Genomic DNA, 27,967 nt, shown 5'->3' on the forward strand with positions numbered 1-27,967 from the left:
CAATTTTAGTAAATACTGTAACTGAGATCACAAAGTTCAAAGGCAACAAAAATTACAATGGGAAAAATGCAGATCTTTTTAGCAGACAACAAACTTCCACGGGTCAGGTTTGTAGCTAATCAATATCTCTTTAGGCATTATAATATGGATGTCCTTAAAAGTTGTTAAGTGATGAATAGCAATCACCTTTGTTACGACTTGAAAAACGTTACTACTGTGTGTACTAAAAAACAAAACAGAAACTCAGAAGAGATAATCAATACTGTTTTCATAACTATTTTAAGGTTTTCTACGTTTTTGTCATATCTTATTTAATTTTAATAAAAATGTTGGAGGCTCAGGTTACTTATCCAAGCCTTAAATGAGACAGAACAGAATGTTAGATTTTCAAAAAGAGGGTTCAGGACTTATGTATACTGTAGGTTGGGCCTAAAGGTTCCATTCCATGAAGGGAAAAGACTCCTTCCATCAAAAGAACTTCCACGGGAGAAAGGGATTATTTGTACCCCATGCATATATATAAACATCTGGTGGAAATACAGATGGTGCATAAACATTGCAAGAACTATAGCAGTTTTTAGTATCTACAGAAGCATTGGATTATCGCTTAACTCTGTAAAATGGGGTGGGGAATATCAGGCCTGGAGTCTAAATGTGGCCCTCTAGACCTTTTTATCTGGCCCTCAGGACTCTCCAGGGCACAACCCTTACTAGATCTGCTTTGAACTCTACTTAAGGGCATTTGCCTTGGCTGGAACGAACTCTGATAACTAGCCTACTGTACAAAGCTAAAATTCACATTTATTGATCCACCCACTTATGTCTCTGATTATGCGTACAACTGGTATATGGCCTCTGGACTGTTATCCAGAACGGAATTTATCCCTTGGCCTGAAAAGAATCCCCCACCCCTGCTGCACGTCGTATAGTGTGTGTTGTGTAGCAGATAAGTGTTTTCATTCTTTTTGATAAACAGAATTAAATTTAAGTCTTTAAGGACATTTATTTTCTCAAACCCTCTTACAGCAGTTTAAAAAAATGGGCTCAGGATTTCTGTGTGGATTTTATTGTGTTGAGTCCTTGCCTATGCGGTGGCTTTCTCATTCATTCCAATGGAGGGAGCAATTTCACATGCCTTCAATGCAGACAGGTCTGACATTTTGTCATGGGTGATCTAAGGATACTTGGGCTAGTGGGGGACAGAACAAAAATCAAACACACAGGTTCTGATACGTTTAGAGCTATTAAAATTATTAAGCTAGATACTGCCTATATGTCTGTTTTTGCAACTGGAGATATACAGAAAGACAGTCACCCGCTCCTTTGTCATGGTCCTATAGACCTGCTTTTTCCATGGGAATGATGGGGCAGTAAATGGCACAGAAGAGATTTGTATATGCATCTGAACACACATGAAGTGCTACATTGGGTTATTGGGTCTACAGTTCTACTTCTATCTCTTGCACTTCTAATTGGTGGTGCTTTTTCTTTGCTGCCTTTCCTCCAAAGATTTCAGAGCAAGGGTTTTTTATTATTAAGCCTCGAAAGCCCTGTAATGTAAGCTGGGCGAAGCCCACCCACTGAGTTCTAGGACTGAGCATTGAAATAGTTTTGCTCCACTATATAACCAAAGGCAATTTTTTAATTTTCCCCAAACCCTGAAGACTTGCAATTGTAACAGTTCTATTACTAACCTATGGCCAAAGATAAGCAAAATAAATAGTTGTTTCCCCCATTTTTTCTCACATCCCCAAAAGTTTTAATTAGTAGCTTCTATTACCGCTCACTTTAATTGTACCTGGTTTCACAGACTATGCCCTTTTCAGGTCCAAAGAGCTGTGAATGTAAGAGGGATTTGAAAATTCAATGTACAACCAAATACTGGGTCTAAATAAACTTACTGAATATAACGTTTTGGTTGCAAGTCTGTGGATTAGTTCATACCTTACTCTTTGGGAAGAATGTTCTCCCTGCAAACCCTCCTCTCAAACAAGCAATTGCAAGGAGAAAGTACTGACTGAAACAAAAGCACAGATAAATTTTGCAGCTATATTGCGCAGCACAGTGCTGTCCCTTCACTTTTCTAGTTTTTTGTTCTGTTGATGCTTTTCTTAGCTTGCCCCTAACTTCAGTGGCCATTTATGTAGGTCTCCCACACTTTTGGTAGGCCCAAACATTTTTTATGGTTCAAAAATATTTTTCTTCCCATATTCATAAAAAAGAAGATAGTTCTAGAAATACAAAGTTCTTTTAACTATGTGACAAAGGCTGAAATCCCACAGCTATTCACTTGGAAGTAAGCTCCACTCAATGCAGTGGGACTAATTTCTGATCAATAAGATTGGACAGTAGATCAGTTTCTTTCTAAAGATCCCTCCCTTTTTTATTTCTGTCTCTGGAAAATTCCCAGGGAGCTCAATGGGAAATTTGGGTCAGGTCTGCAGAACTACCACGGAAGGTCTCTGCACGTAAAAACACATTTTGGGTGTTTTAAGATTTTATAAAAACAGTGCTTTGTATATATTTGTATACTGTATTTTAGTCATTATTACCATGTATTATGTTTGCTGCTGTCTGTGCACATAAATGGAGATAGAGCATTTTAGCTTCAGTCAAGATAATGTTTAATAATCTGCTAGATTTTTTAAATTAATGTAAAAATGTGTTCAGAATGTGTGACAGATAAAATACTTTTTGGTGCTTTTGTTTTTTTGATGTTCATAAGTTGCAGTTACTGTAGACTAAGAAATTTATACTGCTGCTGTTCACTGTAAAAAAAAGCTACTTTTGACAGTAATTGTGCATTTGTTCTACATTTTTTAAAACAAAGTTTAAAGTTGTACATGTTCTACAGGTTTCTTTTTTAATTTTCCAAAGTGCTGGAGACAACCATGATATAACATACCGGTACTCTCCTCACTGTGGGTTACAGTATAGTAAAGCAGTCTAATTTGTCAATGCCTAAATGATATTGAGCGTCAGAATAACTTGGCCACAATAAGGAAATTTTGCCCATGGTATGACCATTTTCCACCTCCCACTTTGATTCTCTGGCACCCTATCTGCACAACCTAGCAATTCCAAAATATAGACACACTTTTAACCTTGCAAAGCTGAATGTACTGCCCTCGGCTGTACGTGAGGGACGATTCCAACAGATTTCACACGAAAAACACTTATGACCCTGTGGAGATGGCAGCATTGAATCAGTGGCACATGCCCTCCTGGCATGCACTCTTTACAAAGACCTGAGGAACGAGATTATCACCCCTCTTATTGTCCATTCCGGGTCGTCCAACCACTGCCACAGTGTCTTTTCTCCTGGCAGATCAAGAGGAGCAGGTGACAGCAAAGGTTGCAAGGTTATTAGCTGGGACAATCAGAATAAGGTCCACTGTTTGCTGATTCAGGATCCTAAACTGTGTTTTATTATAATCGACTTTTATTTTGTTCTGTGTATATCATAACGCTCTTTTGTTGCCATGGCCAATGGCTAACGCAGATAAAGTTCTTGTTCATTCATCCCATCATCCCTAGCTAGCAAGGGGCGATGGGAATTTGGTCTCCAGCTGTTTTGGGGCTACAACTCCCACTATTCCTAGCTAGTGCTGGATGATGGGAATTGGGTCTCCAGCTGTTTTCAGACTACAACTCCCATCCCTAGCTAGCGAAGGATGATGGGAGTTGTGGTCCCCAAAACAGCTGGAGACCCAAGCTTGGGAAACACTGGCTTATGCACCAAACTCTGCAATAACCATTCCTGCCGGGGCACTAAGACACCCTTCATTAATGTAGTCCATAAAAGGCACCAGAAATTCAACAGCTGCTTAAAAACAGGTGTTGTCCAGGAGCCGGTGCCATGCGGGCGCCTCTCCTAGCCCAGCTCAGCTGGGGCCAATGTGGGTGGGATTGACGCAGGCTTGGCGGGAATAAAGATATTGAAAACAACCACCACCACCCTCTTCTCATGCGCCCCTGAAGAGGAGAGATAGCTGGAGGGCAAGGCTCACGCGTGTGGGGAGGTGGGCGAGACCCTCCCGCTGACAAAAAATGGGGCGTCCTCCACCCCACTTAACTCCACAAACTCGCTCCTGAAGCGGCGGCGGCGGCGTCGCTGCCACGAGCGCTATTAATGACTGACAGCACCGCGGGGGGCCTGAAGGCGGGAAAGGAAAAGGCTGCTTTTCCACCACAACCGCCTCAGTCGAGCCGGGCCGCCTGCCTCGGCCTCCTCCCGCCGACGCTGCTTTCCCGCCCTCCCGAGCTGACGACGGGCCCCTTCGCCGGCCAACTTCTCTCCTTCCCGCTATGAAGCCATGGCTGCTGCTGCTGGGGCTCCTGCTGTTCCACCAAACGCTGCAAAATGGTGAGTCGCTGCTGCGTGTCTTGCGCGCCCCACCGCCTTCCAACGCTCAGCAGCATCCCTTTCAAAAACACCCTTTAAGCCCCCCCACCCCACCCCATGGCGTGTATCCCGTGCCACGCCACACTTGTAAAACTTTTTGAGGGGCGAGGGAGAACTGCCGCCCCCCCAGTTTCTGCCGCCTTTCCCGCCACTTGGCAGAGCGCCTCCTTCTCCTGGCTAAGCAAGTGTGCTTCAGATTAATGGAGTCCGTTATAGCTGCTGCTGCTGCTGCCACCCCTCCTCGCCCCGGGAAAGAATGCTGAGAATTTGGACGTGGGGTTTTTTTATTCTGTTTTTCTCCACACCCCATTTAGTTACCACAGGACTGTGCTGCTCAGCATAGCTCACACACATAGCTTTGAAAGCAAACCAACAAACCCCAAAACTTGTTTTTTTTAAAAAAAAATTAAGGTTTTAATATGTTGTGGAATATCGCATGGTGTTACTTTAATGTAATAATGTATTAAGGTTCGAAGTTAGAGGTAAAGTAGGGTAACGGCGTAAAGCATCCTGGTAAAATTTGCGATTTTCACCAGTGGAAGAGATGATCAATCGGTGTTTGCAAAGCCTGGCACAGTCGTGCATTTAAAGCTCCACGTGAGCATCAAAGGGACTCGTATCTGATAATAACTTCACACGAGTTTTAATAGTTGGTTAGGATGCCCAAATGTCCAATCCAGGTAACTTGAGGAATATTATTTGCCTGTCTGTGATACTTGGTGCAGAAAATATTGTCACATTGCAAGAAATGTCTACCAAAACTATTTTGGGGGATTAATTTTGAGATTGAGTTGCAGGACGTTAAACTGTTCTGCTGTGGTCATGCTCCATATCTGATATGTACCGTGTTTCTCATATTATAAGACATGTCTTATATTTATTTTTTCCTCAAAAAAACACACTATGGCTTATTTTCAAGGGATGTCTTATTTTTTTCCTCCTCCTGCTGCTGCGGCCAGCATTGCTGCTGCGCCTATCACTATGTCTTATTTTCGGGGTATGGCTTATATTCCTTGAATGCTTAAAAATCCTGCTATGGCTTATTTTATGGGTGTGTCTTAAAATATGAGAAACAGGGTATTGAGAGAAAGATTAAATCAGTTTGGTTCTGGGTGCATGTTTGTATTGAATATGGGTGTCTAGGCTCAGTCTGGTGTTCTAACCATTGCACCACTCCTAGGGGCTGAGGTCTTTTTGCCTCCCCCCTAATAATAATAATAATAATAATAATAATAATAATAAATATAATAAATAATAAATATTGTTTAAAAATTTATCCCGCCCATCTTGCTGGGTTCCCCCAGCCACTCTGGGCTGCTTACAACATACAAAAAACCACAACAAAGCATCAAACATTAAAAAACAAAATATCCAATGCAAACAACAAACAAAGCAATAAATCAATAGAAACCAATAACAATAATAAACAGTTTACTGTTATACCCAAACTAAAATAACTGCCAATCCTAATTAAACATTTAAGCAACATCAGTAACTCATAATTAATTCAAAGAAGCGTTTCCTTGAATAAAAAGTTAACTTCACTGGCCTCAGGTGATTCAGTTTTGTTCCTGGCCTATGTCTGACTCCAGCCCTTACAGCTTTGGACACTTGCTAATTCCAAGGCACTAGACATATCTAGCACACAGCTCAGCACATACAGGTCTTAATTAGAATTTAATCACATTTTGTGAATCTGAGTTTGGTGGCAGGTAGGAAAATGAGAGTACCCCTACATATTTTTTAAGGAAACTGGATTACATCAACTGGGCAACTGCAATGCCCTGAAAGATGTATATACCAACAATAGATATGATTTTCTTAATGCTTGTATACTCAGGGGGGGTGTCAATTTTTTGCATGAAATTAAACCTTGGTTGGAAACAGCATGCTGCTTTTGCTATTGGGTGGGCATGCTACTGTCCAGTCACAGCTGAACTAAAATACTGAATTTCTCTCCTGTTTTTGTTCTACTAGGGAACATGTGGGGGGTGGGGGAGTTTCATAATGAACCAGGCAGTCCTTCTCAATTGTTTGACTCTAGAGACTAAAATTAGGGTGACATATCTACCCTGAGGAGGCCCGAATACCATCTTCAAAATGAACCAGGAAATTCCTTCTTGTTGTCTTTTTAAGAAATGAAACCTGGTAGCTTGAGGCCCAGTACAGATGTGCACTCCCACCCTGCTCTGTGGCCCTTGTTCAACTTGATTGTCAAATAGGCATATTTCTCACAGTATCAAGTAACCAACAATACATGAATGAGCTTGCTTAGATCAGTCACTGCAGGTGAAATTTGTGTTTCTGTTCCAAAACACAGTATTTCCCCATGGAATCATTTATAGGCACTAGCACAAGGATAATACAGTACTAATTAAAAGGGGAATATATTACCTGGAAAAACATTAGAATTAAGGATTACAAGTAGTTTTACATGCACAAACCAAGTTTAGTTTTGTAAAATTCTAAGCCAGCTTCCAAACCTATAATCTCAGCTGTTCTTTCTACAACTATGTGTTCAAATGAATGCTGACTAAGAGTAGTAGCTTCTGGCAAAGATAATTGATTATACACAGAAGTGTCATTTTATGACCTGCACATCACCCCCGGACGTTTGACGGTCTATTGGTGATGTGCCAACGACAAACAAATACTCTCAATCACTCACAGACCTCAGACCAGGATATAGTAAAATAAAACAAGATGGTTTATTGAATGTTCTTATGCGTATTGGTTACTGTACAAAGCTTAAACGGTTTCAAAATCACAGATGGTTCCTATACCGGCCTAATACCTCTAAATATGAATTACCGGCCTATTACCTCTAAATATAACTAATAATAATTATCACTAAACTCATAACACTATATCCTGTCTATCTCACTATTTAACAGCCACCACAATAATAACCAGCTCTTATTTTCTCACCAGCTCCTCTCATCTAACTCACTCTCTTCTCATCTAACTCTCTCAACTCTCTCCTCATCTCCCTCTCCTGCCTGCCTGCTTCTCTCTATATACACCCTGCTTCTGGCTGGAGAGCTCCCATTGGTCGTTTCCCTCCCTTGCAACTTAACCCCTTCTAGGCCCTCTAGAGGTGAAACGCCACATACCTCCCCCCTTAATTAAGTTTGAAACAGGAGGGTTAACTTCTCACAGTTACTCTCCTGTTCAAACAACAATAGTTCAAAATACAACATTTATACCTTTACCTTTACCTCCTCCCATCCAAATATACACATATACATACCACTTCTAAATGCATAAAACAACTTTTTTTTTTCAATGTCCACTCAGTCCTCTCCCTCCGGTCTCCTGGACAAGGCATCCGCCACGGTGTTCAAGGACCCTTTTACAGTTTTTATGGTAAAATTAAAGTCTTGTAGTTGGAGGGCCCACCTCATTAACTTACTGTTATTGTTCATTGTCCTCAACCACAGTAATGGTGAATGATCCGTACATAGGGTGAATTTCCGGCCCCAGACATACGGCCGGAGTCTCTGCAAAGCCCAGTAGATCGCAAGGCACTCCCGTTCCACGGTTGATAGATGTCTCTCTCTTGGAAGCAACTTCTTGCTGATGAAGGTGATTGGGTGCAGGTCATCTTTCTCGTCTGGTTGACACAGCACGGCCCCGATCCCGGTGTTGGACGCATCTGTGTAGATGGTGAACTCCTTCTCATAATTGGGTGCCACGAGGACCAGTCCAGATGTTAAGGCACTTTTTAAAGCATCAAAGGCCTTCTGACACTCCGGCGTCCACTGCACCTTGTCTGGCTCTTTCTTCTTGGTTAAATCAGATAAAGGGGCTGCTATCTCACTGAATGCCGGTATAAACTTTCGATAATATCCAGCTAGTCCTAGGAAGGCTCTAACTTTCTTTTTGGAGGTAGGTGTAGGCCAGGTGGCAATGTCATTCACTTTAGTTTCTAAAGGCTTCATCACACCTCCTACCATATGTCCCAGGTATTTAATAGTGGAGCCTCCTATCTGACATTTACTAGCTTTGATTGTCAGGCCAGCCTCCTTAATTCGGGAGAACACTTCCTTTAAATGCTCCTTGTGACTCTCCCAAGTTGGACTATATACAGCAATATCATCTATATACGCCATCGTGAATGTTCTTAACCCATTCAGGATTTTATCTACCAGCCGTTGAAATGTTGCTGGTGCATTTTTTAACCCAAATGGCATGACAGTAAATTCAAACAACCCTAGTGGACTTCTAAAAGCTGTCTTTTCTTGGTCTTTAGGATTCATTTGTACTTGATAGTACCCCTTTGTCAAGTCCAAACAGGTGATATACTGACATTGGGCTATCACCTCTATTAGATCATCTAAACGTGGCATTGGATATGCATCTGCCTTCGTCACGTGGTTTAATTTCCGAAAATCCAGGCAAACTCTCAATGATGCATCTGGTTTCTCTACTAATATTAGGGGGGCCGCCCAGGGGCTTTCTGATGGGATTATTATTCCCGCTTTCAGCATCTCCCTGACCTCTTTGCTTACTTTATTCACATACTCCCCAATTATTCTGTAAGGGTTTATAGCAATTGGCTTTGCATCCCCGGTATCAATACAGTGCACCACTCCCTTAGCTTTCCCCGGAGTGTTACTGAAAATACTGGCATATTCTTGCAGGATCTTGGTAGCCTCTACCTGCTGTTGTGGGGTTAGTGTAGGAGCCATTTTTATTTCTTTTAAAGTACACTGTTGCTCCCCAATCCCCTCCCAACATTTTATTTCAGTCTCTTCTGGATCTTCCTTCAAAGCATATAACGTCCAGCATTCAGACCTAAAATATGGCTTTAACATGTTTACATGTACTACCTTCCGCCCTTCTTCTCCTTTTTGGATGACATAATTCACTTCACTCAATTTTGACACTATCTTATAAGGTCCTTCCCATGCCAGTTGCATTTTGTTCCCTCTAATTGGTCTCAATAACAACACCTCACTGTCGGGTTCAAACGTTCTTTCCCTGGCTTTCTTATCATACCAAGTCTTTTGTTTTGTTTGTGCAGCCTTGAGATTTTCCCCAGCTATCTCTAGTGATCTTTTTAAAGTGTTTTGCAAATCATACATGTAATCTAGTACTGTTTTTGGATCTTGTTCCGGATTTTCCTCCCAATTCATTCTTAGCAAGTCTAACGGCCCCTTAACTTTTCGTCCTAACAACAACTCGAATGGACTAAACCCGGTGCTCTCTTGAGGTATGTCGCGATATGCGTACAGCATAGGTTGCAATTTCCTATCCCAATTGTTAGGATTCTCAGCTGCGTACGCTTTGAGGATCCTAATTAATGATCCATTAAATCTTTCCACTAAACCATTGGTCTCAGGGTGATAAGGCGTTGATGTTATATGTTGAATCCCACACATCTCCCACAGTTTTTTCATCAAACGTGAGGTAAAAGATGTTCCTAAATCCGTTACAATCTCACTTGCAAATCCTAGCCTGCTCATATAATTTATCAAAGCCTCAGCCACTTTCTCAGTATCTATGCTACTCAATGGAATTGCTTCAGGGTATCTTGTGGAATAATCAATAATCGAGAGAATATACCGATTCCCTCAGCTGTTCTTTCTACAACTATGTGTTCAAATGAATGCTGACTAAGAGTAGTAGCTTCTGGCAAAGATAATTGATTATACACAGAAGTGTCATTTTATCCCGTGGGAAGACCTAATCCTAGTAATTGCTTATTTGCATGTGTTAATTTAAATCCATGCAGATTTTAAAATTGCCTGTTGGTGAGCATCCTGAACTAACAAAAATTGGAACAGGATGTATATACACACAAAAGCCCTCCGTGCTGTCTTGGCCTATTTAAAATAAATTGGTAACAAATGCTAATCCTATGTCAATACTGTGGATATTCTAGATTCCTTTCCATATGTGAGGTGAAAAACCCCTTTCAGGAAAAATTTTGTACCCAAAATAGAGCATGATGTTTTCTTCTTCTTCTCTTGTGATAGCTATTGGTCAGCCTGCAAAGAACAAGCGTGCGAAGGAACCAGGAGAAAACAGGATTAAACCCGCTAACAAAAAAGTAAAACCCAAAACTCCCAAACTAAAGGAGAGAGAATCCACAGATGCTTCTCCAAAGATCCATTCCATAATGATACAAGTGATGGATAAGGGGCGTTTTCAGAAACCTGCTGCTACTCTGAGCTTGTCTGCAGGACAAAATTTAGAACTGCGGTGTAAAGGAAATAAAATTGAATGGAGCCATCCTTCAGATCACAACAGGGTCAGGTAAGACTTTGAAAGGTGGAAAGGAATAAAGTTATGCCCAAACTTTACTGTTTTTTTTAATCAATGCAAATGTTGATGTCCCTTTGGTAAAATATATTGGAATGTATAAAAGGTAAAGGTAAAGGGACCCCTGACCATTAGGTCCAGTCGTGACCGACTCTGGGGTTGCGCGCTCATCTCGCATTATTGGCCGAGGGAGCCGGCGTATAGCTTCCAGGTCATGTGGCCAGCATGACAAAGCCGCTTCTGGCAAACCAGAGCAGCACATGGAAACGCCGTTTACCTTCCCGCTGTAGCGGTTCCTATTTATCTACTTGCATTTTGACGTGCTTTCGAACTGCTAGGTTGGCAGGAGCTGGGACCAAGCAACGGGAGCTCACCCCATCACAGGGATTCGAACCGCCGACCTTCGGATCAGCAAGCCCTAGGCTCAGTGGTTTAACCACAGCGCCACCTGGGTCCCTTATTGGAATGTATAGAGAAGGGGAAAAGATTTCAGACCAGAAGAAGGATTTATGACAGACCATTGCCAGTGTTCAGTTTCCATAGAGAATTTCACCTAGAACAGAACTCAAGCTTAATAGAGGGGACAGGGGCTTTTGCTCAGATGTAATATCTGGAAACTTCTTTGTTGAAAGAATTGTAGCTGTAGTGCTATCATGTGCATATTTATCCAGAAGTAAGTCCAAATAATTCATTAGGACTTCTGAATGGATTTAGGAGTGCAGCGGTAGTCTTGTTTCACACGCGTGGGTTACAGAAAATTAGTTTTCTAACTCAGATGTAAGCTTCTTATTGGGTATATTCCCATCTGCCCAAGAAATACATAACAATAAAAGGTAGATGTTATCACAAGAGGAGAATGTTTTGTTAACATTGTAGACTAGATTAGGAAAGTAGTCTTTATTTGTAATTACTTTTAGCTTGCCATATTGCAAACTATGTGAAGTAAGCTTTTTTCTAGATACATCCAGCACCTGCTGTTGCAAGATAGGGTTTTCTACACAGAATAGCATTCTTAAGATAGAAGTGTAGATGAAATTTAGCTGCGTGACAAGGGCCCCTATCTAAGTTATGTTCCTCACCGTGAACATTTTTTTTTGGGGGGGGGGTGATTCCCTAGGAGAGTCACCAAATTTTAATTACTATTAGAAATAAATGAATACATTGCAGAATAATAAAATGTGTAAGTCAAACGTTGATATATATGGTTAGCACTATTTGTGTTTATAGTGATTGGTATCTTACATTGGGATAATGATTTTAAGAAAGCTCATATAATTCATTGCCATAGATGTTGTGGCTTTTGCTACAAGTACCAATTACTCTGAAATGTAATTTAAATAATGGCATGGAAGAAGTGTTTGAGGTTTTACAGACCTTGGTAGCCAGAAAATGCCATCCCTTTCCAAGATGCAACATCCCTCTATCTCTGATGAACTTCTATCACACTCAAGTTAGAAAATACATTAGTCGGCCAGATGCAGTACAGTACAGTGGACCCTCTGGATACAAACTTAATTCATTCTGGGGGTCTATCAGCAACCTGAAAAGTCCATATCTGGAGGCGCCGCTTCTGCACATGTGGGTTTGCCACGTTCCCAAGCCGAAGTTTACGTATCCAGAGGGACGACTTTCCTGACAGTAAGAGCTGTTCGACAGTGGAATTTGCTGCCAAGAAGTGTGGTGGAGTCTCCTTCTTTGAAGGTCTTTAAGCGGAGGCTTGACAGCCATATGTCAAGAATGCTTTGATGGTGTTTCCTGCTTGGCAGGGGGTTGGACTGGATGGCCCTTGTGGTCTCTTCCAACTCTCTGATTCTATGATTCTATGACTGTATTGCAATTATTCCAAATGGTCTTGTTTTTATTATGCAGTTAACTGAGCTGCAACATATATGACCACTAGATGGCAGATTTCACTAGAAATATTATTGTCACATAGTCTTGACCAGAGGCAGTTAATAAGTACCGTATGTAAAGGCAGAACTGACTGTACTTTTAATGGGTTTGTGTAGTATTATGCCGAAATGCCTGACTGTAAAAGTAAGCGAGGTACTTTGACAAATGAAGATCTTTTTTTCCAAGGCTTGATGTCCTGGAAGGATATGGTAAAATAGAAATGAGGACTCAGTAGTATTTTTTAGTACTTCGGTAGTCTCAGCATTTGGCTACCCATTTAAAATACTAAACTTTCAAATGTAGTTTTCTAAAGGTGCTGAGAGTTGTAAGGAAACCCCTATTCCCCTCCCAGAGCTATAGTTCCCAGAGTAGTTTAACAATCAATCCCTCTCCTCAGGGAACGATTGGAGTAGTAATAATAATAATAATTTATTATTATTATTTATACCCTGCCCATCTGGCTGGGTTTCCCCATGTTAGTAACCATATTAGTCTGCTGCAGTAAAAAGTTTTGTGGCATCATAAGTGCTAACAAAGTTATAATTGTGAACTAGATCTCCTGTATGTTTTTATTAACTTACAAATGCCAGGATGTTTATCTACATTGCATTGTGAATGGTCACTTTAATTACTTTGCAGACATCTAAACTTCATTGTAATTATCCCCGTGTTTATTTTTGGTACTTCATGTCCCTCTGACGCCGCTGCTCCTTTTCTCTCTCTGCACCCCTGTGTACCTTACAACTCGAGGACATTCCATGTACATGATGAAGTAGACTATGGCCTGCCAAACTTATACCATAATACTATTGCGAGTTTGGGGGTGGGGGTGGAATCTTAACAGAATATCCCACTGTTCAAGGGCTATAATGGCCCTGGTTTGGGTTGTTATTATAAGCAGGCTTTCTGTCACAAAAGTGGTCTGAACAGAAGGCAGTCTCCAAAAAAAACCCAGAAGCAACATTTAGGATGTCCATCTCTTATCATGCTGATGGTGTGCATATCGTCTTTGTCACTGTTTCCCAGGTCATTCAGAGCTTGTGGTGTTGGGCTGCATTTTTCTGTTGCAAAGAGGTATTAAGCTGATTTGACATCATCACTACTAGTTCTTCAGCAAGAACTGATGACACTAATAACATATCTGATCTGTTTGCTTCTTTCAGCACTAAGAAATCTCCAAGCTCCCATATCAAGAATTTCATCACTCTTGTTTGTAATAGTACCTTTTCTCCCAGAGTCTGTGAGGGCGAAACCCTTCATCTCCTTGTAGTTTTGGCTACATCTCAATCAAGATAGGGAAACTGCCCTTGACTCTATTTCCTTAGTTACAGTATCCTTGTGTTCTTACTTCAGTAACTACTTGCACATACAATTTGTGTGATGATATAGATTGGCAGCACGTGATATTCAACCTGCAAACCAATGATTAGAATCTACCCTTGGCCTTTGCAGAACTGGGTAGCCCTCAGAAGCATAAATGCAGGATGATACTCTACTATAGGGTGATTAATATATGTTCATCAAGGTTTACTCCTTAAGCATATGATCTGTTAACCTACAAACGCCAAGTTACTGCAGCTGCCCTCCTTTCAAGTTGGTATTTGTCAACTTGTTTGAAGTGGTGACTATGAGTCTTTGGTCACATCCTCAAATCCATTAAAAACACATTTTTATCACTTTTAACAGTCATGCCTTTCTTCAAGAATCCCGGGAATTGTAGTTTACTCCTCACAGAGCTACAGTTCACAGCACTTTAAACTACAGTTCCCAGGATTATTGGGAGGGAAGCCATGACTGCTAACTTGGTAAAAGAGAGCTTTTCATGTATGGTGCAGATGTGGTCTTTATTCTGGGATGTCTTCTTCCACATCTGTCTGTCTGGATTGCAAAGCTATTATTCCAATGGTCTGCTTCAATGTGTGCTACTTCTGACGACTGCTAAAGTGGTCTTCAGATGCTGTACTTGTCAGCATCTAGTCATTTGGTGCCTGTTTCCTGTAAATAGTGACATTAGTCAAATGAATATGCAAGGGTGTAATATTAATTTGCTTTATGGCATATTTTATCAATATTGTGAGGATTAATTTTGTTTCCTCCATCTTTATTCTCCATATAAGTGCTACTTCTTTTCTTATTAATGTTCTGTTCATTCATTCATTCAGTCTTTAGAAGATTAGGCATCACGGACTGCAACTGGAGCAGTTTCTGCCAATTGCCACATTTTGCATTTCTCTAGCGACATACTTGCATTGAGAAAGAAAGGGATGTGTCTGAAATTTATGCACCTGTTTTTCAGGATCTGCTGTACATACAATGCTTTGATAAGCTCATCACCAATTAAGGCAATCTTCATGGGCATAGAAAACAGATTAAGGGGTATCTCTTATTATTCCAACTTTCTTGGTAAACATGCAAGCTTTTGACTTACAAAGCATTCATTACCAGGAAGCAAGCTTTAGTCAACTGTTTTAGCCTCTGACAGAAATGTAAATGTTTGAGAAAGAACTCATAGGTGGTTAATTCTCCACTGTGTACCTCACTCATGCAAAACAACAAATGTGTCTCTGGATACATGCTGTTGAGCTGCAGACTTGCACCCAACCTTATGCCTTCTCAAGGAGTGGCGAAGGGTAGTAAGTCTCAAGCAGACAGTATATCCATAATGCCAGCACAGCGGGACCATCTGGTCTTGTGCAAGAAGTTCTGAATTGAGCTACTGTCATTTAAAGAGGAGAGCAGGCTAATCAGAAAACAGTTAGCATCCTAGACAGTTGCCGATACAACAGATTAATCAGCAGGGGGTTGCAGGCTGTTTTAATGACCTAAGGAACTAAGACCTCTATTAAAGCTGGCTTTTTGTGTTGATGGATACAAACAAACAAACAACTCAGATACCATTCTGTTTCTTCTCCTCAGACCGTTGCAGTTCAAACCCTTTGCGCCAGAAATTCGAACCATTTTCAGATTAACACTGAAGTCCAATGAACTGGTTTCAGAACGATCAACTTGCTGAGACCCTACCTAAGTAAATAAGCATAGGATTAGGCTGCACATAATTTAGATATCAGAAGCTGGTAGCTACTGATATGGCCAAGGCTGGGTTTTTTTAATACTCTGCTTTTAAATGGAAATTTTATACCACAGTAATCTAAATTTTGGAGTGAGAAAACTGAATTCTGCAATGTGTCTAAATTGTGCATATTAAGTATATTTCCTTGTTTGTTTTGCATAATATCTTAATGCTTCTGCTAATCAGTGGGAGAGACAATAAACTATGCAGCAGGGCTCTGAAACTGTGGTCCGAAGTGGTAGAAACTTTTCATGTACATCTGGCTTTCTAGCATATGAGATAGAAACTTACCTTTAAAAGGCCCCCCCCCCTGAAATTTCTATGATTTTTTAAAGTTTCACCCAACATCAAACTCCGTGTTAGCACAATGTTTGCCTAAAATTAAAAAGCACACCTAGGCTTTCATGTACAGCCATACCTCTTCTTGCGAATGCTTCATGTTGCATTTTTTCAGGTTAAGAACGCGGCAAACCCGGAAGTATTTACTTCCGGGTTTCGCCACACATGCAGAACCGTTCTGCACATTTCACGCATGCACAGAAATGCCGCTCTGGTTGCGGATTTTTCGGAACAGATCTTGTCTGCAACCAGAGGTACCACTGTATAGTACTGATACATCTACATATGAATTTATCTTGTGCTACTTAATGGGTTCTTCATGGGAACTAACATTTCAAAAATAGATCCCAGGTTGTATAGGTATTTGGACAACTTTTCTCGGTATGGTTTATATGTTGGCATCTCCGGAATATATGCTGGCATCTCCGGAATAGAACTAGCTTTGCTTTGGATGAACTGAATCAGGGCATATGTTGGTGGAAAGGAAACTCTGGAAGAGATTGATTTCTTTCAAAGTCCTAATTATTTAGCTTCCTTAGGGATACAGTATGGATTTTCTTAGGAAGTTATTTGGTTATTTTGACTGCTGGATGGCTTATATGTAGAGGGTTTGATGGATAGCTTATTGTGTGGAGAGAGTTGAGCCAATCAAACTGTGGTTTGCTAATTAATTCTGACCTTAATTTGCCTCATTCAATGGTGCTCTAACGATATTTAGCAGACTGTGATAACGGGGGGAGTCAAAATTCTTCAGGCACAACTGCTCTGTATTTGAGATACTCAGCATTGAATATCTTATAATTTTCTCTGCAGGCATGTATTCCTAAACCACAATCACATTATTCACTTTTCAATTAGCTCCCCAAAAGGGGCTCATGAAAAGTATTCATCCCATGGCTGCCACCAGCCAAGCCCCTTCCCATGAGGTCCAAAGGTAAGCAAGGAGCCAAGCAAGAATCACAAGTAAACAGCTGAGGGGTTGCTCCCCATTTTCTTCTTCCTGTGTGCTGAATATATAGAGACACAACTGGGAAAGAGATCATCTTCTCTTCAAATTACCATATCTAACCCCGTTAGATATCTCAACCAACCTAAGGACCACACCCTCTCAATTAGCCTTTGGCTAATTAAACTACCTATATAGCCTTTTAAACTGTGTGTGTGTTGAGGGGCGGGTTGTTGGTTTTGTTTGTTGCTGTGTTGTGCATGTTTGTGTTTTTCTATTGTAAACTGCCCTTTAATCCTCAGTTGTAATATAGAAATTTAATAAATAACAGTAGTAGTAGTAGTAGTAGTAGTAATAATAATAGTTTTTTTATATAGTGCCCAGGGCATATGTCATAGGGTTGCCATATTTTGAAGAGCAAAAAAAGAGGACACATTTGCCGACTTCTACTTTTAACTATGGATCTCTGTGATGACTCTACCCATGAAAAAGAGGACGTGTCCTGGAAAAAGACATGAAAAACTGAACGCTGCCCTATGCAATCTTACTGACATCACCTTTGCTTTCTTATATCAAGAGCCAAGAAGCAGAAATAAATTGTATGATGGTATTTGTTGCTTTGGTCATGCAAACACTTGCAAAATATTTATGTTTTGATCAGTGTTAGAAATTAGCCAGGCGCGTTTTGCTGCTGGCGTGGGTCCAGTTGCAACTATGTGGAGTTTTTTGGGTCACAGTTTATAAAGCTCTGCCTTAGTCCATAGTTTGTACTATTTTCACTGTGTGTGTGTGTTTCTCCTTCTTGCATTCTGGGGCAAGTGAATTGTTGTAAGAGCAAACTACAGTCAAGCAATGTAGAATCGTAGATTTATATATCTGTGTTTCTAACACTGGTTTTGATCCCATAAATCAATATCATCAACAGTATTAACCAGTGACATTTAATTAGGAGCATCTGTGGTGCTATGTCTCATTCTCCTTTCCACATGTGATGAGTAAATGTGCTTGGTTTTTACATTATGTCATTACGTTATTCCATCCCATTCATTTCAGTGCAAAGGAAATGCAATACATATGGCAGGGGAGGCGGGTACGGTAGTAATTATATTGTGTGGGCTGAAAGCAACACCAACAATGAATATTGATTGTATCTACTGGATTGATTTTAGTTCTGAACATGTGATGAATAACCAAACATTGGCAGTTTCTGCTACCATTTCCGTTTTTGTTAGAATTCTCCAACATCCTTGCCTGGGTGTTTTGTATATTGAAGTCCAGCAGTAGAGGTTGGCCTGTGTCCACTTCCCTCTGTTGTTGCCAGCGTTCAAAACTCCCATTGTTCTTGGAGCGTTTTGCAACATGGAATTTCATTAATGTGAGCAGTTTCTGAGCTCTGAGAGCATTACTGCGCCTAAGATTTCAGATTAAAACTGCCACTGCTGGAACGAAAGGAGGACCCTTTTCTGCCTCCCCACTTCTAGCTACTCTCTGAGGACTAGAGAAGGGACCCCCATAAGAATATTAAGGGGGTGGGCATGGGAAGTATGGCTTCGTTTTTTGCAGTCTTCAGATGAGGACTAGACCATGTGAAAAATGAACATAAGAGTTTAGCTGCAGTTCATTCATTTTCAGCTTCTTGCTATATATAAAAAAAGCGTGCCTAGACATTCCGTTCTTGTGCCCATAACCTAGGTTTAAGGTGCCATTTTGCTCCTGGCTTTTATTTCTCAGTTTCTAACACTGGTTGCTAGTATCTTGAAGAGAAGGAACATGGGCTCCAAGTCCCCATCTCCACTTCTCCCTGCTACAACCTTGGTGGTGGCTCTTGCTCCTGGCGCACCTTTTGCACAGTAGGTAGAAGTTCCCTGGCACTGGCGCCATTAGGGCCAAGTTCAGACCATCATTCTGAACTATGGTTAACCGGACCTTGATTTATAAACCTTGACTTGGTGTGTCATGTGAACTAGGCCTTGGTGCTGACTGTGTGTGCTCTATGTATGTATGTAGCGGTATGCATGCATGCAGAGTGAATGTATGTGTGTCTGTGTGTTTCAGCTCTGGCTACATCCCCTTTCGTTTTGACCCCACCCACCACTAGCATGTTGCCCCATTAAACTTGGCTATGAACCAATGCAGCTCTTGGACTGAAACGGTCCTCCATAACCTTTGACTTTGTGCTTTCTCTTTGTCCTTGCTAGCATCAGGCAACATGACAGATATGGGCAGCTGATTCTGACAAATGCCACTGCAGCAGACACTGGTCAATACAGCTGCTGGCTCCTGCAATGCAGTGGCTACAGTTGCAAGAAGGATGAGACCAAAACGGGCTCAACGTACATCTTTTTTGCAGGTAATGGAATGGATCATTGCCCCCAAAGGTACAAAGGTCCTTCCTTAATGCTATCTCCCCCCCCCCAATCTTTGCACTTCACGGTATCCCTGTATCGAGTGGGCAGCAAGTGTTTCTGATAGTGCAGATTATGACCTCTTTTGTGCTCATTAGTTACATGCTCATTTTTCAAAGCAGTTCATTTCTTAGCACTGCTGTATTTGGGTTTGCAATCAGTCATCGTCTTTTGGTGATACATTATCTTATTTAAGCTTGTTTACACAGTAAAAATATTTAATTGGAGATCAAAGCAAGTTAAAAAAGAGGAATGGTTAATTAGTGCCTGCTGTCTGTTTTGTATAAAAAATTTACAGTCAGCCGCATTGTGGTTATTTAAGGTGTGCAGTAGTGGATGAAGTTAAAAAGTCACTGCATGCACATCATCCCTTAATGCAGCCTTCCTCGAGCTGTAAGTTTTTGACTACTTCTTTCCTGACCACTGCTTGGAGCTGATGAGACATCTGGCAGGTACCAGGTTGGGGGGGGGGGTAGGTGTCCCTAATGAATAAGCAATATAATAATGTGAGGTGAAAATGCACTGTCTAAAGAGTGGTGATTGAACTAGGATACCAAGTCTACAAATCATGATCGGTACGGATTTGGGGCCGTGAGTAGCGCTGTGGTCTAAATCACCAAGTCTCCTGGGCTTGCTGATCACGAGAAAGGCAATTCAAATCTGCAGAACGGAGTGTGCTCCCATTGCTCCGTCCCAGCTCCTGCCAACCTAGCAATTTACCAGTACGGATTCTGATCAGAAGTAGAGGATTCTAGGTGGTGAAGTTAGTACAATAGCTCAGTTTGGAAAGATCTGGTTATTTTTAAAATTCAGAAATGCAGTCACCGTTCAGAGACTTATGCTGGAAGATGCAAATACACTGTTATGATTCTTTTAAAACTGCATGCAATGTGTTACGGAGCCTGCATTTGCAGTCTGAGAGGCCCTGCTGAGCACATGGCCACATTCAATAAAGGCTTAGTGATTTGGGGCTTAGTGTTTAAATTCAATTGCTAAGTATTTGAAATTACAACTGAAAACATAATTCTTGCAGAGGTACTATGGTTGCTTCTCTCACTAGGTCAGGCTTGGACAACTTGTTATCCACTTTTCATGTATGTCATTCTTCATGTGGCTTTGGGGGGGGGGGGTGTTTCACAAGGCTCATTAGTCTCCCAAGAACGGTTTGTTTACCCCTGAGATAGACCAGGCATTTGCTTACAGGGGACACGCAAATTAGAGATGCAATGAAGCCATTATATATTTCAATTAGTTCTTTCATTTTCTTTTATAAAACTACTCTTAAAGGTTACTTGTTGGGCAAAATCAGAATTCTGCCAATAAACCATTTCTCCCATTATTGATGTTTTTGCTATGGTGTTGGTTAAAATGGTAATGACTGTGCATGATTTGCCTTGCTTCTTCATACAGATAAAGGGGAGCTCTTTGTGCCCTCTGCCAGTTATTTTGAAGTTGTCTACCTCAACCCAGATAAGCCAGCGGTAGTTCCTTGCCGAGTGACCAGCCCGTCAGTGAAGGTCTCATTGCACCAGGAGTTTCCAGCCGAAGAAATCCAAGTGGATGGAACCAGCATTACTTATGACGTGAAGAAGGGTTTTATCTATAAGCATCCAACATCCGATCACAAGGGAGTGGTTTACTGCAGAGCAGAATCGTGGGGAGCGCCTCAGATTTCCATCAAGTACCAGTTGCTTTATGTGGAAGGTAAAAAAACTAACTGAACGGCTCAGTCTAACATCAAAGTAGTTCTACTGTACTCTCTCAGACACACTGCTTTAAACTGGCCCTGAGTAATTTCCCACACAGGTTAACACAGTGGTGATCTGTGTTTATGGTGACGCGGGAGGCGCTGTGGTCTAAACCACTGAGCCTCTTGGGCTTGCTGATCAGAAGGTTGGCAATTTGAATACCCGCGACGGTGGTGAGCTCCTGTTGCTCTGTCCCAGCTTCTGCCAACCTAGCAGTTCAAAAGCATGCTAGTGCAAGTAAATAAATACAGTAGGTACTGCTGTGGCGGGAAGGTAAATGGCATTTCCATGTGCTCTGGTTTCCACCGCGGTGTTCTGTTGTACCAGAAGCGGTTTCATCAGTTCTGGCCACATGACTCAGAAAGCTGCCTGTGGACAAATGCCAGCTCACTTGGCCTGAAAGCGAGATGAGCACCACAACCCCACAGTCACCTTTGACTGGACTTAACCGTCCAGGGGTCCTTTACCTTTGTTTTACCTTATGGTGAACTACCTAGGTACTCATGTTTATACTAAACTACTCGGGCTACTTCACCACAAGCAAAACACATTCAAGTGTGTTTTCTGAAGTCAGCCAAGTAAAATTATCAGCATAGTGAAACTTTCCAAACCTCGAGCATATATCTACTTTGAAATTGAGGCGGAAGATAGTAGTTCTGTTATCTTTATGCAATACCTACATTTTCCACAAGCTATGTTAAAGAACACTTAAAACCAAGGGAAGCCTTAGAATACTACAGTAATATATCTGCACCCACAAATAATTTTGCCCCCAAACAGCAATTGCAGCTAATTTGTGAGTTGTGTGTCTGTTGGGTGGGGTTGAGCAATAATGAATTAAAAATCGGCTTTGAGTAGAATTTTAAATTGTCAATATTTTTTCCTACTCCCTGCGTAAACATAGCTGCCAAGTTATCCCTTTTTTTAAGGGATTTTCCATTATGCTGAATAGGCTTCCTCACGAGAAAAGGGAAAACTTGGCAGCTATGCGTAAATGTTGTTGTCAGTAACTTGAGTGCAACTATTAGCAGCTGGTGATCTTGGTTTCCATGTTGTGGAAGTTTCACTTGCTGATTTCTACAAGTCAAGCTGGTCTATCTGCAACCCCGGTAGGCTATTAAAAATGTGGAATCGCTTTTTATTGTCTCTCGCCCATCTCTTTGAACCAGTCCCTAGTGGCCCGCCTTCAACTACAATCAAAGCATCATCTAGTACGGCAGAAGGTGGTGATGATATCAGTGTTCTGTGCACAGTTTTGGGGGAGCCAGATGTAGAAGTGGAGTTTAATTGGATCTATCCAGGGCAAAAGGTAAACTGCTGCTTGTTTTGTTATTTCTCTTTTTTTAAAAAAACCAAAATAGAAAATTATGAACATGCAAATAAGTCTAGCATGAACTTTTGGAAGGCGTGAAAACAAAGCTTATTAGCTACAAAGTTGCTGAAGTCTTGACGATGCAGGCAGAGGGTAACGTTGACTGGTAATCTTTTTTTCCTGCCACTTTTAGCTTGGAAAGATTATACACAAAGGCCTGATTTGGCCCAAAATTGGCCATCCGTGTTTTGGATAAGTCTGTACCCAAAAAGCCTAACAAAAGGACTACTATAAAGTTAACTACATGAGTAGACAAGGAATATGCTTTACATTATGTGTGGTGATAGTGGGCATTAGGATAAAATGCAATTTGTTCCAAAGCCTCTTTCTGGTTTTGAGAGGTGGTAGATTCTGTTGTGCCTTTGCAATATGGTGCTTGGATATTTTGAATATTTTTACCACAACTGTGCCTGAAGTGGCACAGTTCTGCCCCATGATCTCTCATGCATAAATCCCACTAAAACCACTTTAAGTCTTGACAAAACAGATAGCATGACTACATACCAAATGTCTGAAGTTCCGCCTACTGCATGGATTCAATTAACTTTTCAAAGATGGCATTTAAAAGACTTAAATCTTTACATCCTTGATCACCTTACACTGGTGAGTCCCAGACTCGGCTATATACCAAGTACCCGAACCCAAAAGAAATCATAGGACCAGTTTTCCCCAAGGTGTTTAAACTAGACAAAATACAATTACGGAAGTATTGAGGATGTTGTATTAAGGCTGTAATCTGCTGTCAGACTCTGCTGGCCTTACTTCCAGTTAAACGTGCCTAGGTAGGATCTGGCTGTACGTCACACATAGGTGCTAAAATTCCCCAGTAAGTAATCTTTATCTGGCATGAATACAAAGGGATGCCAGCCTTAAATGGACATTTCCCTCTTCATATTAAAAGGGCAGAAACAAACAAGACAGCCCTAGAAGCAGCAAACACATCTTTCATTGTATGGGAACAGCTGGGATTCTTATTGCAAAACCAGCAGCTTCGGCATCTTCCGCAATAGCTCTGCCATTCAGATTAAAACTCCTACGCTAGCAAGTAAACTACTGTTAATAAAATTAAGTACTGTGTTTACAGAAATGCTTCTGATTACTATCTCATGTTAAATGTTTTCCAATCATTAGTATGAAAGGCCTGTGGTTATCCAAGACTCTTGGAGGCTGATCAACAGAGGAATTGGTCACACCACGAGAATTTCCGAGAGCCTTATTACTGTTGAAGATTTTGAGACCATTGATGGTGGAAACTACATTTGTATAGCTCAGAACCTTCGAGGACAGACCACAGTAGCTGCCTATGTTGAACTCATCTGACATATTGAGCTCTTGGACAAGACGGAACAGGAAATGTATTGCTGGACTGTTTCTGGCTAGCTTTGCCTTCAGAACTTGAGATAAGTGGAAACAAATCTTAATATAATTCATTCTTACCTTAGAGCAACACAAATGCAAGCATGTGGTTGTAAATGAGGGTTATTGTGCAAGTGTAGCACAAGGGCTTAGAAACTGAGCCAGGAACTAGAATATCCATCACCCAGTGTTGCCTCTCCCACTCAAAGTGGCCTTAGAGAAATGACCACCCTATCTTCATTATGGAAACACTGAATTACCACACAGGGTTGGTTGCAAAAGGGTGCTAAAATAAGTCTCCATCACATTCCGAACACTAAAGCACTATATAAATGCTAAGCATTAAATATAACTCCGGTCACTTTTTAGGAAATATACATTTCAAAGCCATAATCTCACAATATTCTTTTGTCATTAAGAGATAAAATCTAGCTAAGTTAACGCTAAAATTAGCCTTGCGCTTTAATTTGCACACATGAAAAGTAAATAAATATCACTTGTAACATAGACGCACATGTCTCCTGGTAGCTTGGAATGTAATGTTTATTTTGCGCTGTAAAATTTATCCCCCCTGCAGAATTAGTCATTGCTGTACGTTTTGTAGAAATTGCAGTACAATATATGTGAGTTTTAATATGCCATCTTTAGGTATAATAGACAGCTGCAGCCTAAATGGTTGATGTTGTCGTTTGTAAAATACGTATCAAACAAATAAAATACTCTGCAAGTTTTAAGCATTTGTAGATTTAATATTAAAAGTAGTTTTCTTATATCTATATAGGGGGCATGACTTACTGCATGTTACTCAGCTGTTTACATAGAAGGATCTAGTTTTAGTGTTCAGTGTGAAGGTCTTTTGCTGATCACACCAAGCACCAAAAGAATTCTAAGAAAATGTAGAATTCAAATTGAATTCAAATAATTTCTATTGGTAACTGCATTTAGAATTAAGCACTCATCCAGCCTCTGTAGAAGGGGAACAAAAACAACTAACATCTTTTAATAAGTTTTATCCTCTAAAGCAGCTGTATGTTTTGAGCAATACAGAATGCCGGATGATTCGATGAAACACTTTGTGGCAGCTTATTCAATCTTATTATTACTGTGCGCAAGGTCAATCTAAAACAGAAGCCTCTTCTGTATAAATGGCTCAGAATGTGGATGTTATGCTTATAACTGTAAAAATATCTCTTTAGCCTCAGTATTTTTGCTTTCATGTCTAAACAGGCAAGAGTCTTGAACCAGTAAAAAAAAATTATTTTAATTTTCAACACTCAAGTACATATAATCAAATATGACCTTGCCAAAGAAATTGCTCCAAGTCATACTTTTAAGCCAAGTTTCAGCCTATAGCAGATTTTCATAGTTATATAAATCAATCTCTGAACAACAGTTTATTTAGAAGTGCTGATATCTCTAGCTACATACAGTGCCATAAATGGGTTTGGGCAGGCAAAATGCTTCACAGGGGAGGCACACGTTACACAATGTAAAATTAAAATAATTCATCCTTGAAATTTTTCATATTACAGAGTAGTATTTCAGTAAGTAATAACGAAAAACCTTCTGCTGTTGGAGCCAAAGTTTATTAACGTTTTTTTCCCAGTGCTCCTTCAGTTTTATTAAAGGGGACAAGGATATCCATAGCTGCCAAGTTTTCCCTTTTCTCGCGAGGAAGCCTATTCAGCATAAGGGAAAATCCCTTAAAAAAAGGGGTAACTTGGCAGCTATGAGGATATCTCAAGACCTAGCTCTCAAATTGTCAACATATTTGCTACAAACCATTATGGGTTGAATCCAATGCTGTCACTGCATGTGTGGGTCAGTCTTCACTTGTGCAACATGCCTTCCCCTTGTACTCCTCAACCCTGCATCCCTCTGTGCCCCCAGAAAATCTGCTCCAGAGTGCCTCCAACCCTCAAGCAGATTGAGGGTACTGGGGGGCAGCAGTGGAAAGGAGAGGATGGGCAAGTCCAGTTGCAAAAGTGGAAGTCTCTCACTTGCACAACCGTCGTATCAGCTACAACCCTATGATCTCATCAGACTTTGATTAACAAGTTGATTATTCAACAGAAATGACGGTACCAGTGCATCTTGGATGTGTGAGTGATGACTACATTACCAAGCCATAGCACTTAACAGTCCCATCTAGACCTGATAGCAGAGATAGTGTTTTTTAACCATAATAAAGAATGCATTTGTACATACAAGAATACATGTTGAACAGGTCATTAACAGAAGCGGACATGCAGTGAGTCATCTTCAGATTTGTAATGCAGCACTGAATGTTGCCTATGACACAGACATCTTCAACCTATCATGTCAGCAAAATAGTGTTTGTTTTTCGGATTCCTGAAAATCTCATGCTCAATGAAATGGGGGAATGCAGAGTCTTGCAGCCAATTGGTTAAAGTGCACATCGACAAGTTATCAGTTTGGGGTGTTTGTTCTTCACAATGCAAGGAAGTGCTACTGGCAGCTGTACACAAAGGCTGTATTCATACAAAATGCTAAGCCAAACCCTTGACTAGGCAAAACTGAATGAACATGTGGGCTCTTAGGGAGCAGCTTCTAGCCATTTGGCTCCTCCCTGGGAGCCTGCACATTTGCTGTTTGGCTTAGTGCATTATGAGAACACAACCAATCCTCTTGTTCTATCCTAATCATAGCATCTGAATATATATATATTTCCTATCCTGTGATCTCAAGTCAAATCAAACCATTATTCTCCACAGCTGTCGTCACCCTGGAAAGGTTGCATGTCTGAACTATCTACCACCAGATATCTTAAAAAAGGAGAGGGAAGAACATTAACTATATAAGAACGGGGTTTTTCCCCCCACCTAGTTATCTAGGAAGCTTAAAAATATTTTGAATGACATTTTGTGTTGTGAGAGGTTATCGGTCTCATCTTAAATTCCACTATGCAAGTAGGCAGACAATGACAAAAATCAAATAAAAATAGCATCCTTTGACTAAACTGAAGCAGAGAGATAAGGAAAAACATAGAGCACAAGCGGCAGCTTTTCCTTAGTCCCAGAGAAGGGAAAAATCTATGATGAAACATGCATAATGGCAATATTTTATTCATGAAGTACATGTCACTTTATTCTTCAGCTTTCGTCCTTTATAATATACATAGCAAAGGTGGCTGCATCACACACACATCACACACTCACCGTGTGATACATTCAATTCACTCATGCCACTCTCAGCGTCTCAAGGCGTCTATAATAAGGAACGTATTAAAGGTTGTGATCTTTTATTTATAAGCCCCTGAGCATTTTTTTTCTCCCTAGAGTTAGGTGAAAAAAGGCAAAAAACCGAACAAGACTTTCCTTGCTCTTTTAAGTGCTTTGTGCAACAATGTTCAGAGAAGTTATCACTGAAGTCTTTTTGTATTCTTTTAATAAGGAGATGCACTGTTTCGAGTTCTAGCCATGAACTCCCATTACGTTACAGCCATTTCTCATGACAGTCATTTCCAGTTATATTTCAATCACACGCAGCTAATATAGCTCTTTGCTCCCTCGATCCATGTTTTTTAGTTCTGCAGACCAAAAATGAAATGCCTGTATGGAGAGTGTCTCTTCGTTCACAGTGGTGTCATCTAGGCGATACCGTCGGGCTGGAGAAGGAGCCTGAATTCCTTGGCGATTGAAAAGGCATTGGGGGAGTACTGGGGGAGAGTTTTCTCGGGCTGCACAGGTCTCCATTGTGTAGCTTCCACAGAAGTTCTTCATTTTCCATTGACAAGCGCTTATTTACCTTTGATTCTTTCTCCAGAGACTCTTGCAAAACCGCCTGTTCGGTGGAAAGTTGCCTGTTATGAGAGCGAGAGAAAGCAGACGGTTACTGTCTAGGTTGAGTATTAGCAAGTCACAAGTTGGACTACCAACAATATGCTGCAGTGTACCCTCTTTCCCCAAAGGTGTTTCTGTTCAGGATTTCAGGTAGCTACAGCCTTCTCCAGAGTTAACAGACATGGTTGCTGGATTAAATCTCCCACCAGTCCCAGCCAACATAGCCAATGGTTGGTGGTGGTGAGAGTTGCAGCACAGCTCTCCTAGTCTCTGATGTTTTTTTTCCTCCTATCCAACAATTAGAATTCTGTGGTTCTTGAGGGCCACTGGGCAGTCTCCCTGGGCTGTTTGGAGGTTGCTTTT

General features: G+C 40.9%; 2 protein-coding genes across 9 annotated transcripts in view; one reads left to right on the forward strand and one right to left on the reverse strand.

The window, feature by feature from the left end:
• Positions 1-4,185: 4,185 nt before the first annotated feature.
• Positions 4,186-24,535, forward strand: PDGFRL (platelet derived growth factor receptor like). Its single transcript, XM_035112834.2, has 6 exons — positions 4,186-4,366; positions 10,387-10,666; positions 19,119-19,270; positions 20,736-21,029; positions 22,243-22,382; positions 23,577-24,535. Exons 1-6 carry the CDS (start codon positions 4,309-4,311, stop codon positions 23,763-23,765), a joined length of 1,113 nt encoding a protein of 370 aa, XP_034968725.1. The 5' UTR covers positions 4,186-4,308; the 3' UTR covers positions 23,766-24,535.
• The window catches only part of MTUS1 (microtubule associated scaffold protein 1), a 126,003-nt gene continuing 118,768 nt past the window's right edge, over positions 20,733-27,967 (reverse strand). For all 8 annotated transcript variants that reach the window (XM_060278831.1, XM_060278833.1, XM_035112825.2 and 5 more), the window contains one exon: positions 20,733-27,624. In XM_060278831.1, coding sequence (XP_060134814.1) covers positions 27,408-27,624 — 217 coding nt within the window. In that variant the 3' untranslated portion in view covers positions 20,733-27,407. The remainder of the gene's footprint in view (positions 27,625-27,967) is intronic.

Source organism: Zootoca vivipara, chromosome 9 (genome assembly GCF_963506605.1).
Source record: "Zootoca vivipara chromosome 9, rZooViv1.1, whole genome shotgun sequence".
Classification (NCBI taxonomy): domain Eukaryota; kingdom Metazoa; phylum Chordata; class Lepidosauria; order Squamata; family Lacertidae; genus Zootoca; species Zootoca vivipara.